Genomic DNA, 15,942 nt, shown 5'->3' with positions numbered 1-15,942 from the left:
GAATTTGACGTCGCCGAGGTGCTGCGCTTGATGGAGGCGGTTCGCCCCTTTGCCGATCGGGTGCTGGCGACCGCCGACTTGGAGACTCACATCCCCAGCCAGGCGGCGCCTGGGGACGCGGAGAAAGAGGCCGGCCCGGTGGACTATCCCGCGGAGCGTCTCTTCCACGCCGCGGCCACCGGCTCCCTGTCCACGTACCCGGTCATCTTGTACACGCCGAAGTTTCGTCATGGCGATGGTGGTGCCGAGCCTGTTGTAGAGAAAGCTCCGGGACCGTCCCAATAGAATCTTGGGTTCCTGTGTAAGAAGTAACTCGAATTCCCGCGAGCGGGTGTCAGTTGTAAATAAGGTGTCAGCTTTTTCTTAATTATAACTCGATGGTCGCCTTTGGATTATGCGAGTATGACGGTGATGTTTTTGGTTTGGAGTTGGGTCTGACTCTCCATGGCTAAGGAGCCAGTCGCCATGCGACCCCGATGAAGGCTATCGACTTGACTGTTTTCCTTGTCGAGCTGGGCGTCCCCAGTCGCAGTACGTAGTCATTATAGTGCGAATAGCAGCCTCATGGGTGGAGTAGCGGTTGGTTTATAGTTGCGTTGTTTGTATGTAGCGCGCCACTCGTCGTGGCTCGGTGAGCCAGTCGCTAGGCGACTCCAAAGGGGGTTCTTGCGGGCGTTTTTCCTTGGCGAGCCGCGGGTCCGTTTTGCGGGGTCCCTGGTCGAAGTACTTGGCCATTCAAGTCACCAGCCTAAGGTAGAGGAGGGCATTGGTGTGCTGTATAGCGTAGCACGAGACGATCGCCGTGGCCCGGGGGGCTGGTCGAGCATGCGACCCTGCTGTGGGTTCCAGTCGCCGTTTTCACCCGACGGCGTAAGGGGTGGTAGGTGACCGGGCCTGGTGTTGCGCCCAGTCGCCCCGCTGTGCCCTTGTTAGCCCGGCTACTTGGCCGATCATGGACTTCACTCTTCCAGCAGCGGGGACCGAAGGTCTCTCAGTACCGAGTCGCTTGTCATGGCGACCGGGCCGGTATGTACCGAGATGAAAGATGGAGATAGCTAGCGGGTGATGGAGAGGCGATCGGCGTTGGAGATCAATGCAATCGGCGACTTTGATTAATTTCTGAACTTGTGGATTACACTTTTTCCTTAGGTGTAGAACCGTCGGAGGAGGTTGACGTTCCAGGGGCGTTCCACCTCTCTGGTGAGTGGTTCGCCTTTGTCGTCCTTGCGGACTTCTGTGAGGTAGTAGGAGTCGTTGCCGAGTACGCGGCTGACGGCGAACGGTCCTTCCCAAGGTGGCGATAGCTTGTGCATGCCTTTCTTGTCTTGAATTAGCCGGAGTACGAGATCTCCAACTTGGAAGGAGCAACTCCGAACGCGACGACTGTGGTAGCGGCGGAGATCTTGCTGGTAGATGGCGGTCCTGGAGAGTGCGAGGTCCCTGGCCTCGTCAAGGAGGTCGATATCATCTTGGCGAGCTCACTCGTTGTCGTCTTCGGCGTAGTTGGCGACCCGAGGCGAGTCATAGGCGATGTCCGTAGGCATGACGGCCTCGGCGCCATACACCAGGAAGAAAGGCGTGAAGCCTGTTGACCTGTTTGGTGTTGTGCGGATGCCCCACAATACTGAGGGGAGCTCTTCTGCCCAGCAACCGGCTGCGCGTTCCAGGGGCACGACCAAGCGCGGCTTGAGTCCGTGGAGGATGCTCTGATTTGCTCTTTCTGCTTGGCCATTCGACTCGGGGTGTGCGACTGATGCGAGGTCGAGTCGGATGCCCTTCTCCTCGCAGAAGTCGGCCATCTCCCCTTTGGCGAAATTGGTGCCGTTGTCAGTTATGATGCTGTGAGGGTAGCCATATCGATAGATAAGCTCGCGCAGGAACTTTGTGGCTGTCTTCCCGTCGCACTTCTTTATGGGTTTTGCTTCTACCCATTTGGTGAACTTGTCCACCGCGACTAGGAGGTGAGTGTATCCGCCGGGGGCCGTTTTGAACTTCCCCACCATGTCCAGGCCCCAGACGGCGAATGGCCAGGTGAGGGGGATGGTCTTCAATGCTGACCCCGGCATGTGCGACTGGCTTGCGTACTTCTGGCACCCGACGCACGAACGGACGAGCGCGATTGCATCTTTGTGGACTGTTGGCCAGTATAAGCCGTGGCGGAAAGCTTTGGCGACTATAGAACGCGCGCCTGCGTGGTGGCCGTAGTCCCCTGCGTGGATGTCGCGCAGGATGTTGCGCCCTTCTTCGGTGGCGACGCATCGCTGGAACACTCCCGAGACGCTGCGCTTGTATAGTTCTTTATTGATGATGGTGAAAGACTTGCACCTGCGTACGATAGCTCGTGCTTTGGCTTCATCCATTGGCAGTATCTGACGCTCGAGGTAGCTCATGTATGGCTCAGTCCAGTCGACGCTGTCGGAAGCGAGTGCGACTAGGGTGGAGTCGGGAGCAGGAGGTTCAGCAATGTCCAGCTCGCGGGGTGCACGCACCGAGGGGTGGCTGAGGATGTCCAGGACGACGCCTGGAGGGGGTTGGAGTCGTTTGGACCCGATTATGGCTAGCGCATCAGCTTCCTCATTCTTGCGCCTGTCGACCCATTCAACGACGTGGCCGGCGAAGCTAGCGCCGGCTTGATCGACGGCGCGCTTGTATGCAATCATGTTGGCGTCGGTGGCGTCGCAGGTGCCGGAAGTCTGGCTGGCGACCAGGTCGGAATCGCCGAGGCAGCGCAGCCGTGTTGCGCCCATCTCTTTTGCTACTCGCATGCCGTGTAGAAGCGCTTCGTACTTAGCCATGTTGTTGGTGCAGGGCTCGAATCTGAGTTGCAGGACGTACTTCACGGTGTCGCCCTTTGGCGATGTGAGGACGACTCCCGCGCCTGCCCCCTCGAGGTTCTTGGAACCGTCGAAGTGCAGTGTCCAATGCTTGAGATCCGCGGGGGAGCTTGGTTGCTGGGCCTCTTCCCAGTCGGCGAGGAAGTCGGCGAGTGCCTGGGATTTAATGGCGTGGCGCGACTCGTAGGTGATGTTGTGGACGCCGAGTTCGACTGCCCACTTGGCGATCCGGCCAGTTGCGTCACGGTTACGGATGATGTTGGCGAGTGGCGTTGAGGCGACTACCTTGATGGGGTGTTCGTGGAAGTAGGGGGCCAGTCGCCTCTGGGCCCTGAGGACTGCATACACCAGCTTTTGGTAGTGCGGGTACCGTTGCTTGGATTCGATTAAGGCTTCGCTGATGTAGTAGACCGGGCGCTGTATCAGCTGCTCCTTTCCCTCTTCCTTGCGCTCGACAACCATGACCGCGCTTATCGCGCGGTTCAACGCGGCAACATATAATAGCATAGTCTCTTTTGGTAGCGGGGCCGCGAGGATAGGGGCGTTCCGAAGGGCGTGTTGGAGCTCTTCCAGGGCCCGTTGCGCTTCGTCTGTCCACCTGAATGACTCTGACTTCTTGAGCAAGCGGTAGAGTGGCATGGCCTTGTCGCCGAGCCGGGGTATGAAGCGACTGAGGGCGGCTACCCGGCCGGCGAGTTTTTGTGCGTCGACCAGGCAGGTTGGTTGCTTGGTGCGCATGACTGCCAGTGTTTTCTCCGGGTTGGGCTCGATGCCTCGCTTGGAGACGACGTAGCCGAGCAACTGTCCGGAAGGGACCCCGAAGGTGCACTTCAGAGGATTGAGCTTGATCTTGTATCGTCGTAAGTTGGCAAATGTCTCAGTGAGGTCGGTGATGAGGTCGGCCTGGTGAGTCGACTTGACTACCACGTCGTCGATGTAGACGTGTACGTTGCGGCTGATTTGGCTTTCCAGGCAGCTATTCATGCACCGTTGATAAGTCGCTCTGGCGTTTTTGAGGCCGAAGGTCATGGACGTGTAGCAGTAGGCACCCAGGGGCGTGATGAACGCTGTCTTCTCTTGGTCTTCCTTGGCCATCTTTATTTGGTTGTACCCGGAGTAAGCATCAAGGAAGCACAGCGACTCGGAGCCGGCGACCGCGTCGATGATCTGGTCGATTCGCGGCAGGACGAATGGGTCCTTGGGGCATGCGCTATTGAGGCTGGTGTAATCGATACACATTCGCCATGTCTTGTTCTTCTTTAGCACCAGGACTGGGTTTGCCAGCCACTTGGGGTGTTTGATTTCAATGATGAAACCGGCGGCGAGTAGTCGGTTTACTTCTTCAGCGATTGCGCGCCGCCGCTCTTCTCCTACAGGGTGCATTGCCTGCCTAACGGGGCGTGCGGAGGGATCGACGTGTAGTTTGTGCTCAGCAAGTTCTCTCGGGACACCCGGCATGTCAGATGGTTTCCATGCAAAGATATCTCGATTCTCACGGAGGAACTTGATGAGCGCGCTTTCCTATTGGGCGGACAGGCCCATCCCAATGGTAATTTGCCTACTTGTATCATTCTCTACAAGATCTACTTGGCGAGTGTCGGTTGCCGGCTTGAAAGCTGCTGCGGGCGAGTCGAGCTCGGTTGGTTTCTCCAGGATGGCGGGGTCGTTGCGGTCGACTGGGTACTTGGCGAGCTCGGCGGAGTTGTCTTGTTCGTCGGCGATGACGGCGTCGACGAGCTTGGCGCTGACGTCCTCGCACTCAAGTGCCATTTCCGGGTCGCCGTGGACGGTGATGACGCCACGAGGTCCTGGCATCTTCATCATGTTGTACGCGTAGTGGGGTGCCGCCATGAACCGGGCGAACGCCTGCCGGCCGAGCACACAGTGGTAGGAGCTGCGGAAGTTCACCACCTCGAATGTTATCCGCTCGGTGCGGTAGTTCACGGGCGTACCGAAGGTGACTGGCAACATAACCTTGCCGATCGGGAAGGCCTTCCGCCCGGGGACGATGCCATGGAACGTGACCTTGGTGTTCTCGAGGCGTGAGTCTGGTAAACCGAGTTGCTGGAAGGTTTCGTAATACAGAATGTTGATGGAGCTTCCCCCATCCATCAGGGTTTTCGGTAGCCAGTAGTCGGCGACCTTGGGCCTGACGACCAGTGCCACTCGACCGGGGTACTCGATGCGGGGGGCGTGATCTTCGCGGCTCCAGGTAATGCTCTGCTCGAACCAGTTAAGCCACCGCGTGTACTGCCACTGCCCTTGCGAGGACCTTCCTGTCCCGCCGATCGCCGACCCCAGTGAAGGTGTGGAGCGAGCCGGCGCTGCGACCGAAGCCTTCTCCCTTGTGCTGGTCTTGGTCCTTGGCGCGGTCCTTGTGCTGATTACCGCCGTCGTTTTCCTTGGCGCGGCGGGCCTTCTCTATCTGCTTCAGGGAGTAGCAGTTTCCCGTCGTGTGATTGGAGGGCTTGCCCTCCTTGCTGTGATAGATGCATGGGGCGTCTAGGAGGCTGCGGGCGTCGAAGCGCTTGGGCTGAGGCCGATCCTCCCGTGGTGCACGGTTGTCGCGCCGGAAGGATTTTGGCTCGCGCTGCTCGTAGTCGGCGTTAGCGACGAGCTCGTTGTGTCCTCCCTCTCCACGACGCTTGCCGTTGTTAGACCGGCCGGCGAACCGGTAGTCGCCACGTCGGGGCGGCGATTGCGTCGCTGGCCGTACTCGTCGTCCGAGTCGACTGTAGGGTCTTCGTCAGCGTAGCCGGTGGCGATGTCGAAGAGCTCGGAGATTGAGATGTTATCTCTGCTGACGCGACGGAGCTTGGCGCTTAGCGGTTCGTACCGGCAGCATCGTCGGAAGCAGTAGATTGCCGTGTCCGTGCTGATGCCGCTGGAGGTCGTCCACATGTCCTGCCAGCGCTGCACCCACCGGCGAGTCGACTCGCGCGGGCCCTGGACACAGCGATCCAGGTCTTCTATGGTTGTCGCACGAGTGTACGCGCTGGCGAAGTGCTGGATAAATGCGGCGCGGGCTTCTTCCCAAGAGTCGATGTTGTTGGCGGTGAGGGTGTTGAACCAGTGGCGATTGACGCCGTCCATCATGAGAGGCAAGTAGCGTGCGGCGAGTAACTCGGAGTGGCCTTGGATCCCCATTGCCATGGCGTACGAATCGATCCAGACTGTGGGGTCGATATGTGTGTCGTACTTCTCGATGTCACGGGGCCCCTTGAACCCAGCGGGGTACGGCTCGCCTCTGATCATTGGCCCGAAGCAGGCAGGGCCGACTCGAGTGAACGCGCTCTGGCGCGGGGCTTCATCGGCGTAGCAGTCGTTCAACCGGTTTCGCGCCCGCCATTCTTGATCGTTGACGATGTGGGTTCGCGCGTCGACGGGCTGTCCGTTGGCGGCGACCATCACCCGCGCGGGGCGCGGCTCGATTCGGTTGTTGGTCGAGTGGGCCGCGCGCGGTGCTGGCGGCGGACCGTTGTTGGCGTTGACGACTGCACGATTTGCCGCGCCCGACGACGCCGCGCGACTGGCGGACGTGCGCGAATAGAGTCGCCCTTGCGAGTCGGCTGCGGCGTGCTGTTGCTCCAATGCCTTGGCGACCAGGGCCTTGGCATGCTGGACGAGGATCGCGCCGTCTCCCGTTTCGGGGAGCCTTGCGAGGACGGCTTGGGCGGCCGCGACGTTGTCGGTTGGAGACGAGTGCAACGGTAGGCCGGCGTCAACTTCTGCCCGAGGAACTTCGGGTGGTGGTGGTGCTCCGTGTGCCGCTCTGTCGGCAGCAGCCCGACTTCCTTCCGGGATGTCGGGATTCTGGACTCGGGCGACCCGGATTTCTCCATCTGGGTCGTCGAAGTTAAGGCGCGCACTGGGGAAGTCGTTCGCGCGGGCGCGCTCCATGCGCAGGCGATTGCGCTGCTGGCGATAATGAGATACGACTCTCACTTCGTCTTGCTCGAGACGAAATTTCTGCCGTTCGGCGAGCTCCTTTTTCCTCTGCTCTTCGAGGGCCGCCCGGTGCGCCTCGATCTCGGTCGTGGTGGCGGTTGCAGGGAGGGGGGTGGTGAAGGCGTCGACCGGAGGCTCCTCCTCGCCTCCTGCCATGAAGACTGCGGTCGGGTAGCGGTAGCGTGGGGCCTCGGCGGAGTCCGAGTCGGAGTCGCTGCCGAAGAGGGAGAGGACGGAATCATCCTCGAAGTCGCTTGGGTGAGAGACCAAGGAGATGGAGTCCTTGAACGAAGCCGTGGCGATAGAGCCGGCAGTCGGGGACACAGCGGTGGACCCAGCAGCCGATGTCGTGGCGATGGAGTCAGCGTCGATCGCTGCGAAACCGGGGTCGGCGACTGGGGTGGTGACGACGGAGTCGGCGGCTGACGCGGTGATGAAGGGGTTGGCGATCGGCGCCACGGCCGCCGAATCGGCATCGTCCTCCAGGGCCGACTCAGCCTCTATGTATACCTCGCCAGTGACTGGGCGAGTGGCGGTGAGGAGTTGTCCCGGCGCGAAGGGGTCGTGCGATCGACCGGGGCGAGGCTCGGTGGGGTCGCTGACACCGGTGAGCCCAACGAAGAGGTTGATGGAGCCGATCGGCACCATCCAGGCGTGCTTGAGGGGTGACGAGGCGGGCCGGTAGGTGCTTGGCTGGATGTGGAAGAAATTGCCGGTGGCGATCATCCTGCCGGAAGCGACCGGCCGCTGCACTGGCGAGTAGGGCCTCGCCGTAGCTCGGAGGCTTGATGTCCCAGGCCCCACGGTGGGCGCCACTGTTGTGGAAGTAACCACGGCAGATGCTACAGGGGGTAGCACTTCGTTGATGCGAGGGCAAGGGAACATCGCCATCTACGGGTCGAGGTGCAAGAGACGCAAGGGTTTACCCAGGTTCAGCCCCTCCGGAGAGTAAAAGGCCTACGTCCTGCTAGATCTTATTGCTCAGTGGACAATTACAATGGGGGGCTCAGTCGGCACGGAGCCAAGAGCTTACAATGGGGAGATTGGATCTCAGATGAGGTGTCCTTTAGGGTTTAGCCCGGGGGTTTATATATCCACCCTCGGCCTAGGGTTACAGGGAGATAACTCTGAATCGTATCAGTTACTATTAATCCGGGATACCACACCCTTCTTCAAGTAATCTCCATCTTCAGCCGAGCAGATCATCTCCTTGGGACTTCGGCCCAGTCGCCTTCGAGCCCAGTCGGTTAGGCGACTGGCAACCCTTCCTGGGCCTTCGTCCTTGTGGCGAGTGGGACTGGCGAACCACCCCCTATGGGCATATCCCCATCAGCACATGTATCAACCCACCATTCTGTGGGCTGAAACACCGAAAGAACAGTAGGTAACATATTACCATACCCTGTAGTTCCTTCCTCTGTGTTGCCAATGAGCATGCTGACAGAATTTGAGTTCTGTCCAGCCTGACATTTCTTTCCTTTGCGTTGTGGACAACGATTGGCCCAATGGCCTGTCTCGCTACACACCGAGCAAGGATCTTTCTTCTCCGTTTTCCCCTTCTTCTTGAAGTTGGTAGTCTGGGAGACTCCCTTGTTCTTTCCCTTGGACTTGTGGGCATTTTTCTGTACCATATTGGCAGCAGAACGTCCCTCGGTTCTTCCAGTGTGTTTGTCTTTTGCCCTCGCTTTCTCCTCAACATCCAGAGAGCCCATGATATTCTCAACAGAAAACTCATGCCTCTGATGTTTCAGGGAAGTGGCAAAGTTCCTCCATGAAGGGGTAAGCTTAGCGACAATGCATCCCGCGACAAACTTGTCCGGTAGCACACACTTGAGGAGCTCGAGTTCCTTTGCCATGATCTGTATCTCATGAGCCTGTTCAACTACAGATCGGTTCTCAACCATTCTGTAGTCATTGAACTGCTCCATAGCATACAGTTCACCTCCGGCATCGGCAGCACCAAACTTAGCGTCTAGTGCATCCCACAGTTCCTTCCCATTTCGAATGTGCAGATAAGTATCAACCAACTTGGATCCAAGCACACTTAGAACGGTACCCACAAAGATTACGGTGGCATCCCCGAACGCTTTATCCTCGTCAGGAGTAAGCGGACCTCTGGGAGTACCTTCCGCAACTCGGTGCACGCCCATAGAAGTGAGCCACAAGAGGGTCTTACTCTGCCATCTCTTGAAATGAGAACCCGTAAACGGGCTCGGTTTGAGCGCAGCAGCAAAACCAGACGGTGAAAATTGCCTATGCACATAAGGTTTTTGGATTGTTGGATTATTAGGCAATTTCCGCGTGAGTTTAATTAGCGAAAGCAACATTACAGATGCACAAGCATACTTAACCATACACATCAGACTAAGCACATGCATCAGATCTGAACATGGAACAAGTAGCAGTGCAAGGTAGGAGAGGGAAATCACGTACATCGCGACCGGGAAGGTCGCACCAGCAGTAGCACCACCACCACCATGGGAGTTGTTGATGTCGCCCATGGTGTAGTCGAAGTCGTCGATGAAGCAGACGAACAGGCGAAGATGAACACGAACAGCAGCGAGCAGTCGCACCGAGACGCTCCCCAAAAACCTTATCGCCCGTCTCCCGGTGCAGGATCTCAACGGCCGGAGTTTCGGAGGCCTGCTCTCCCGGACGCCTGTGCACGCAGTCGCCGGGATGGGGAAGACTAGAGAGTCGACGTGCGTGCGTGCGTGCGTGCGTGTCGTGTCGTGTCGTGTCGTGTCGTGTCGTGTCGTGACGAGACGGGCGGGCGGAGGAGGAGGAGTGCGCGAGGGCTCCTTCTATTCTCACTCACTTGGAATAACTAGAACAGCAGCCCTTATATACCACTCTAACTCTCTCCCAACTAGCAATGTGGGACTAAACTTTGTCCCCCAAGGCTGTCCCAAGCTGCTAACGTGATGGGCCTTGAGATTTCAGTAATTGTAGATCACATGGACTGCCTTGTTGGGCTGCAGCCCATCTACATTCAACATTTTCGTGTCGTTCTGAATGGTGCTGAATCTAGGGATTAAATTTCACAATAATTTTGACTGAGGTAAGACCAGACATTAGTTTCACCCAAGGATCAGATTCCCTTTTTGTTCTGTACTAATAACACAGCAGTTGTCTTATATTGCACAAGCACTCGGTCCCTATGATCGTATTGTTTTCAGTCACCAGGTCGAGGGTGCCGCATTCGCTGCGGATCGTTCATGGACGGCATCGCTGTAGATCAACAAACAGAGTACACAATACAAGTGTAAAGAAAAGAAACCCCCGCCACTTCACTTGATTCACATCATCGATCACATGTCTCGGTCAAGAACCCCAACCGATTAAACAACTAACCCCTAGATTAAGTATCAGCCATATAATTCCCCAAGCTCCTGAGCCCGCAGGATGAATCCTCCCAAGGTGCTGGTGGCCGGCCGCCTTCGCCGGAGGGCTTCCAGGTCGGAGTCCGCCTCGTCTTCCTCCGAGACGTCGGAAGTTGAAGCCACCTCACACTCCACATCTGACGAACCAAAAGGGACCCAGAACTTACCTTGCTGTAGCACAACGCCACCCCGCGCCACTTCACTTCATTCACATCATCGATCACATGTCTCGGTCAAGAACCCCAACAGATTAAACAACTAATCCCTAGATTAAGTATCAGCCATATAATTCCATTCTAACAAATCCTTTCTTCCATTCCAAAGTGTGTAACAACTGGAGTATAGTAGCTCTGTAACATTCGGACTCAGATGATGAATTAAGACGCGAGACCGGACGTGAACCTGACGCCGGTGGGCGGCAACCACATGTTGCCCTCGATGAACTCCGCGACGGTGAAGTTGCTGGCCTCCGCCGGGCTGGTCATCACGTGGTACCCCGGCCACTTCACTCTCCCGGCGACGGCGGCGCCGGGCCCGGTGTTCATGTACTCCCCGTAGTAGAGCGTGTCGAGCGCGAACTGGCCGTCCCACGCGAGCCACCCCTCGGGCCTCACCACGGCGCCGATGTAGGACTGCATGAACACCACCTGGGAGAAGGCCTTCCACGGCCGGCCGAGGTAGGTCTGGGTGGGCTTGCCGGTCTGGTTGCTCTGCAGCGCGCGGAGGAGGTCGTCGTGCGCGGAGACGTTGCAGAACTGGAAGGCGAAGCCGGTGTTCATGGAGCCGTTGACGCGGCCCTGCGCCGTGACGGAGTTCTTCTGGTCCGGGAGCGGCGCGCGGGCGAGGAGGGTGCAGTTCTGGAACACGGCGGCGGCGTTGCCGAAGACGAAGTCCACGGTGCCGGTGACGCGGCAGTCGCGGTAGAACTGGCGGAGCGAGTGCGCGTAGAGCGTGTCCTGGTACCCCTCGAAGGCGCAGCGGTAGAAGACGGAGAGGTCCGAGTCGCACCGCAGCGCCACCGCCTGGTGCTTCGCCGGCCCCGCCGTGTTCTCGAACGTCATGTCCCGCGCGATGAACCCCTTGCCGTTCACGGCTGTAATGCATAGGTTACGCGCAACATTGTTAGGCATAAGGTAATACAAGAAGAATCAGGTAATTTAGTAGCAGCAGCACTGGATTAGATGTTCAGCAACAGTAACTTTGGGGGTCAAAAGGATATGTGAATGCTGTGAGGTGCATGATTTGGAGCTGTTCATCTGTGAGTAGATCTGGAAGCCACACATCAAAGATACTATGGCCAGCTAGTTCAGGCAGTCAGATACAGCGGCGCGGATCAAGCAATGACGTCAATCAATTCGGTCAAACAACGATTACAAGAGTTTGTTGTACTGGTGACATAAAGGAGGCTTTTACTTCGGTGTCCCCCTCTCCAAACTTTGATCCTCTTTGGACGGTCAGGATTTTATGATGGGCGCGGCTAATTCTCGGTCAACCTAGTTACTTAGTTTCATGTGTAATTCACGCGCAGTTAGAGCAAATGACATATCCATGTGTAATTCTTATATGCACGAATCACGATGTAAATCTAACGGTCATCGAGTTGATCTGGCTCTAACTTAGAGCATCCCCACTCGTTGGCGCTCCCCACGCCCAAATCCGGCGAAATTTTTGTCCGGATTGGAGGAAGATTTGGCGTGGGGGGCAGTATATTTCCAGTCGTGTGCTCCCCAAGCGGCGTTTCTCGGGGAAAAAGAGGACGGCTCGGGGAATCCGGACGAAAGAGGAGACACGTGGGCGTGGGCGGTTGGTTTAGCTTCATCCGGAGTCCCCGAGCGCTCCCCGGGGGGCCGGGGATGGCATGGGGAGTCCGGACGAAAATAGGCTCAAATCCGGATCAAAACGAGGAACCGGGGGCCTGACTGGGCCGTTTTTCGCCGTCCGGATGAAAAAAAGTGGCCGTGGGGGGCTCTGCGGGGAGACGAGTGGAGATGCTCTTAGTTCCCGGGAGTTAGCAATCCGGTTTTATGATTACCCTACTTATTCTTTCAATTTTAGTAGTTGGGAGAGGGAGGTGCTGCCCGTTCTAACGAGCAGTCACGATTACATGAGTTCGGTATGAGTCGGGCCCCACATTTTATGCCCGGAAAAACCCCATTGTGGTGCACCCCACGCCCTCGATCGGCCACTCTCCACGGACCCTTGCCGGCCCAGACCTCCCTCTAAACTTTTTCCCTCGCTGGCGACCTTTCACACCTGAAATCCTAAGCTGCATCCCCGGCGAGCTTCAAACCCAGGAAACCTAAGAGCCCGCACCCTATACCCTAAGTTCTAGGCCTCACCTCCGTTGTTGATACACTTGGGCATTCCTTGGGCCAGGCCTGAAAAACCCTGACCTAAAATTCCCAGGCCTAAGCCCAGCCCGGCCCGGCCCGTCCTTTAGGGTTACAAATTAGGCCCAAACCCGACCCAAACTACCAAAAGCCTGGCCCAAAAACTAGGTTTAAATTGTATTTTCTGCAAGCTCGGCCCGGCCCGACATTCAGGCTCCAAAATCATGCCCAAACCCGACCCGACGTGCAAGCCTGATCCGGTCGGGCCCAGGATTTTCGTGCCGGGCTAGGCTGCCTATGCCCAGCTATAGTTGTTAATCCCACCGCTAGCCACATCATCCTCGTCTCTCGGGTGAGGTTTTGGCCTCGTCTTCGCCAGGGTGTGTGGTCGCCTTCTTCCTTATGGTCATCTTCTTCCTCCTCGCCACCATCCACACAAAACACATGCTTAAAGGAGGCAGGGTAGCGCCCCCCGGCACCTAACAGTGACGAAGCAATTCGACTGACGCTCCAGGTCTCCATGGAAGTGGCCCGCCGGCTGGACGATGACGTGACGGACGCCAGGCCCAGCAGCAAAAGATACAGATTCTGTAGGTGCCCAGGCTTTTAGGCCAGCACCCGCCGAATCATTGGGGCGTCGGTGATCTCACTCTCTCTGTCCAGGCAGCTACTGTGTGCGTGACCGGAAGCAAAACAAGGACGGAAAACGACGTGCTCATCCCACCGACTGACCGACCGATCAGTGCTGGCCGCCTATTACAGGAACACTGGCTCAGATCAAGGTGTTCTCTGTGTCCCATAGGAAGGAAGTGTACGGTGCGGAGCTGCTAGTCCTAGACAAGTGCAAGCACGCTACACATATATACGAGCCTGCTGTGTCGTCTCGATCTCTTTGTGGCTCACACCACACCACTGTTTATTTGAGATGAGATGCACGACGTGCCCTGTCCCACAGACAAAGTGCTACGCGTAGACCTGCATGTTGACTTGCTGATCGGCCGACCAGCCAGCCTATGGATATTATAATCTACGAATGGTATGTTCATTGAACTCGTCGCTGCGGACGTCGCAACCACCCGATCGGAACCAGTGTTTAATAGCTGCTGCACGTTCTGCGTGCTCGATCAGGTAGCGGGTGTCAGGACTTGAATGTGCATACAGGGCGAAGATTAGAAGAATGTAGTACGTAATTCCTAGAGGAATAGAGTATTGGACGCACCAGAAGCGAGGGACGTACGACTGCGTTGTTAAAGAGATTGGGTGTAATTGTTATCTATTGATGTGACACACCAAAAATGCATCCCGCGCGCGGTTACTTACCGCGGTCTCGACATCGAGTTTCTGTGCAACTACTTCGCATGGCACGCACAATGCAGAGCAGAATTGTGCTAGGACTGACAGTGAGATGCACCGGCCGGAACAACGTACACTCGACAGTCCAATGATGACATCTTGGCCATGCTACGTACGCTACGCACATCTCGATCCTGCAGGCTTTAGCAAAGCATAGCATCACAGAAGCCGACCGACATGCCATGGCCATGGAGTGCGTGGTCCATGGTACGTACACTTTGACACTGCACTTGTGCTCTTCCTACGTACTCGGATCCATGCTCAATTAGTCGATCTAGACGTGGTTGCCGAATTGTCGGTCAAAATGGTTTAAGCTACATAACTAATTAGCGTGCACACTCTTAAGCTAGCCGTGAACCTGTTTGATTCTCGAATCAAAGGACCGGCAACGCGAGTAGGATGGACTGGTGCACTCACCGACGGTGGCGGTGCGGAACGTCGAGTACCCGTCGACGTAGTTGAGCCGGCCGGTGATGACCGTGGCGCCCATCCCGTCGCCGACCAGCATCACGTTCCACTTCTTCTTCCTCACCTCCACCGTCTCCGCGTACACCCCTCGCTTCACGTAGATCACGTGCCGGCCCGGGCTCTCCGACGGCGCCGCGTCCAGGGCCGCGCCCACCGTCGTGAAGTTGCCGCTCCCGTCCTTGGCCACCACGGCGTCCACCGCCATCCCTCCGGGGCCCACCGGCATCTGCAGCAGCCGCCGCTCCCTGCGGCCCAGCCACCCCGGCGCCCCCCGCCCCAGCTGGGACAGCCCGCGGCCGCGCGCGCTGCGGGACGGCGACACGGTGGCGGCCTGGCCGGTGACGACCTGGCCGAGCCCGTCCCCCAGCAGGGACGTGACGGCCTGGAGCCCGACCGACACGAGCGAGCCGAGGGGCGACCCGGTGTCGTCCAGCCCCTCCTGGCACGTGCCCTGGTTGCCCAGCGCGCCGCTCAGCCACGCCCGGAGGTCCGCGTGCGCGTCGCCCGTGCCGGCGGCGTCCCCTCCCGCGGCGCTCGTGGCCGGCGAGGCGGCGGACATGGACCAGGACAGCTCGTCGGCGGAGAGGTCCAGGAGGTCGAGGCAGTCGGCCACGGCGGAGGAGAGCCGGAGGTCGCCGCCGCCCAGGATGCCGCCGACGACGGGGAACGCCGAGATGACGGACACCACGTCCCTCACCGCGTCCAGCGTCTCCCGCAGCGTCGACACGAGCTCGGGGGAAATGCCGGCCGTCGCGTGCTTGGAGCGTGGCACGGGCGATGGGGTCAGCTGGTGCGCGCTGGTGAGGAGGAGGCTGAGGGAGAGGACGAGGAGGAGCCGGGCTGCGGAGCTCGGAGACGTCGGTGCCATGGCGTGCACTGTGGCTAGCTGGTGAGGGGCCGAGTGTAGGCTGAATGCGTGTTTGCTTAGCGAGGAGCGATGCATGTGTATATATGAGTGATCCCGCGATCTTTTCGCATAATTGAGTGAAAGTAGGAAAGGTGGTGATGGGCTTGGAGCTTGGATAATGAGGTTTCAGTGTACAATGTGCCTTCCATGTCTGTACTGGATGAACACATGATGGGTTGGTAGGTGGTAGTACGTACAGTGGTACTGGTGAGGTAAACAAGGGGAGGAGAAAGGTACAGCACAATAGGCTTCGGAAGCTTGTGTACTTTGCTCTGCGATTGCTTTGCAGTGTGCCGTTATGAAATCTTGATTTTCCAGCACAATAGGATTTGCCCTATAGCTTTACTACCTCTTGGAACTCAATTTTACACGCCTTTGTATTTCACCATATTACCTGCTTATGAGCTGAAATGAAAACTGACGCCTCTCGCGCTGGTTTGTTACCTTTAGGAAATTAAATAAAGAGCAATCACTCACCTGAATGTGTGGAATAGAGTGTGCTTTGTACAATTAAAGTGGACATGTCCCTATTCGTAGTTCGATTTGATTACTTATTTTTGTTCTAGTTTTATCTGTATTTACAATGGTTTTTTTTAGTTATCTATAACTTGTGCTTTTATTTATTCAGCATAGTATTCTATTTTATGCAATTACTATTTTCGGGTGTAACTTTTTCCTTGTGCAATTGCTCATTTTTTATTTTGTAACTACATTCTTTT

General features: G+C 57.3%; 1 protein-coding gene across 1 annotated transcript; it reads right to left on the bottom strand.

Moving 5' to 3' along the window:
- Nucleotides 1-10,415: 10,415 nt before the first annotated feature.
- On the bottom strand, nucleotides 10,416-15,184 carry LOC127318412 (pectinesterase). The gene is made up of 2 exons (XM_051348894.2): nucleotides 14,266-15,184; nucleotides 10,416-11,258 (listed from the first exon to the last, which is right to left on the bottom strand). The coding sequence occupies exons 1-2, from the start codon at nucleotides 15,182-15,184 to the stop codon at nucleotides 10,543-10,545; spliced, it is 1,635 nt and encodes a 544-aa protein (XP_051204854.1). The 3' UTR covers nucleotides 10,416-10,542.
- Between the last annotated feature and the right edge of the window lie 758 nt (nucleotides 15,185-15,942).

This window comes from Lolium perenne, chromosome 7 (assembly GCF_019359855.2).
Source record: "Lolium perenne isolate Kyuss_39 chromosome 7, Kyuss_2.0, whole genome shotgun sequence".
NCBI classification, from domain to species: domain Eukaryota; kingdom Viridiplantae; phylum Streptophyta; class Magnoliopsida; order Poales; family Poaceae; genus Lolium; species Lolium perenne.
The sequence above is the reverse complement of the archived record's forward strand: the minus strand, read 5'-3'. Positions and strand labels throughout refer to the sequence as shown.

Excerpts from the sequence above, each read along its gene's own strand:
- LOC127318412 (XM_051348894.2), bottom strand. The coding sequence starts at position 15,184 with ATGGCACCGACGTCTCCGAGCTCCGCAGCCCGGCTCCTCCTCGTCCTC. Across the intron at positions 11,259-14,265 it reads GTTCCGCACCGCCACCGTCG|CCGTGAACGGCAAGGGGTTC; the intron begins GTGAGTGCACCA and ends TATGCATTACAG.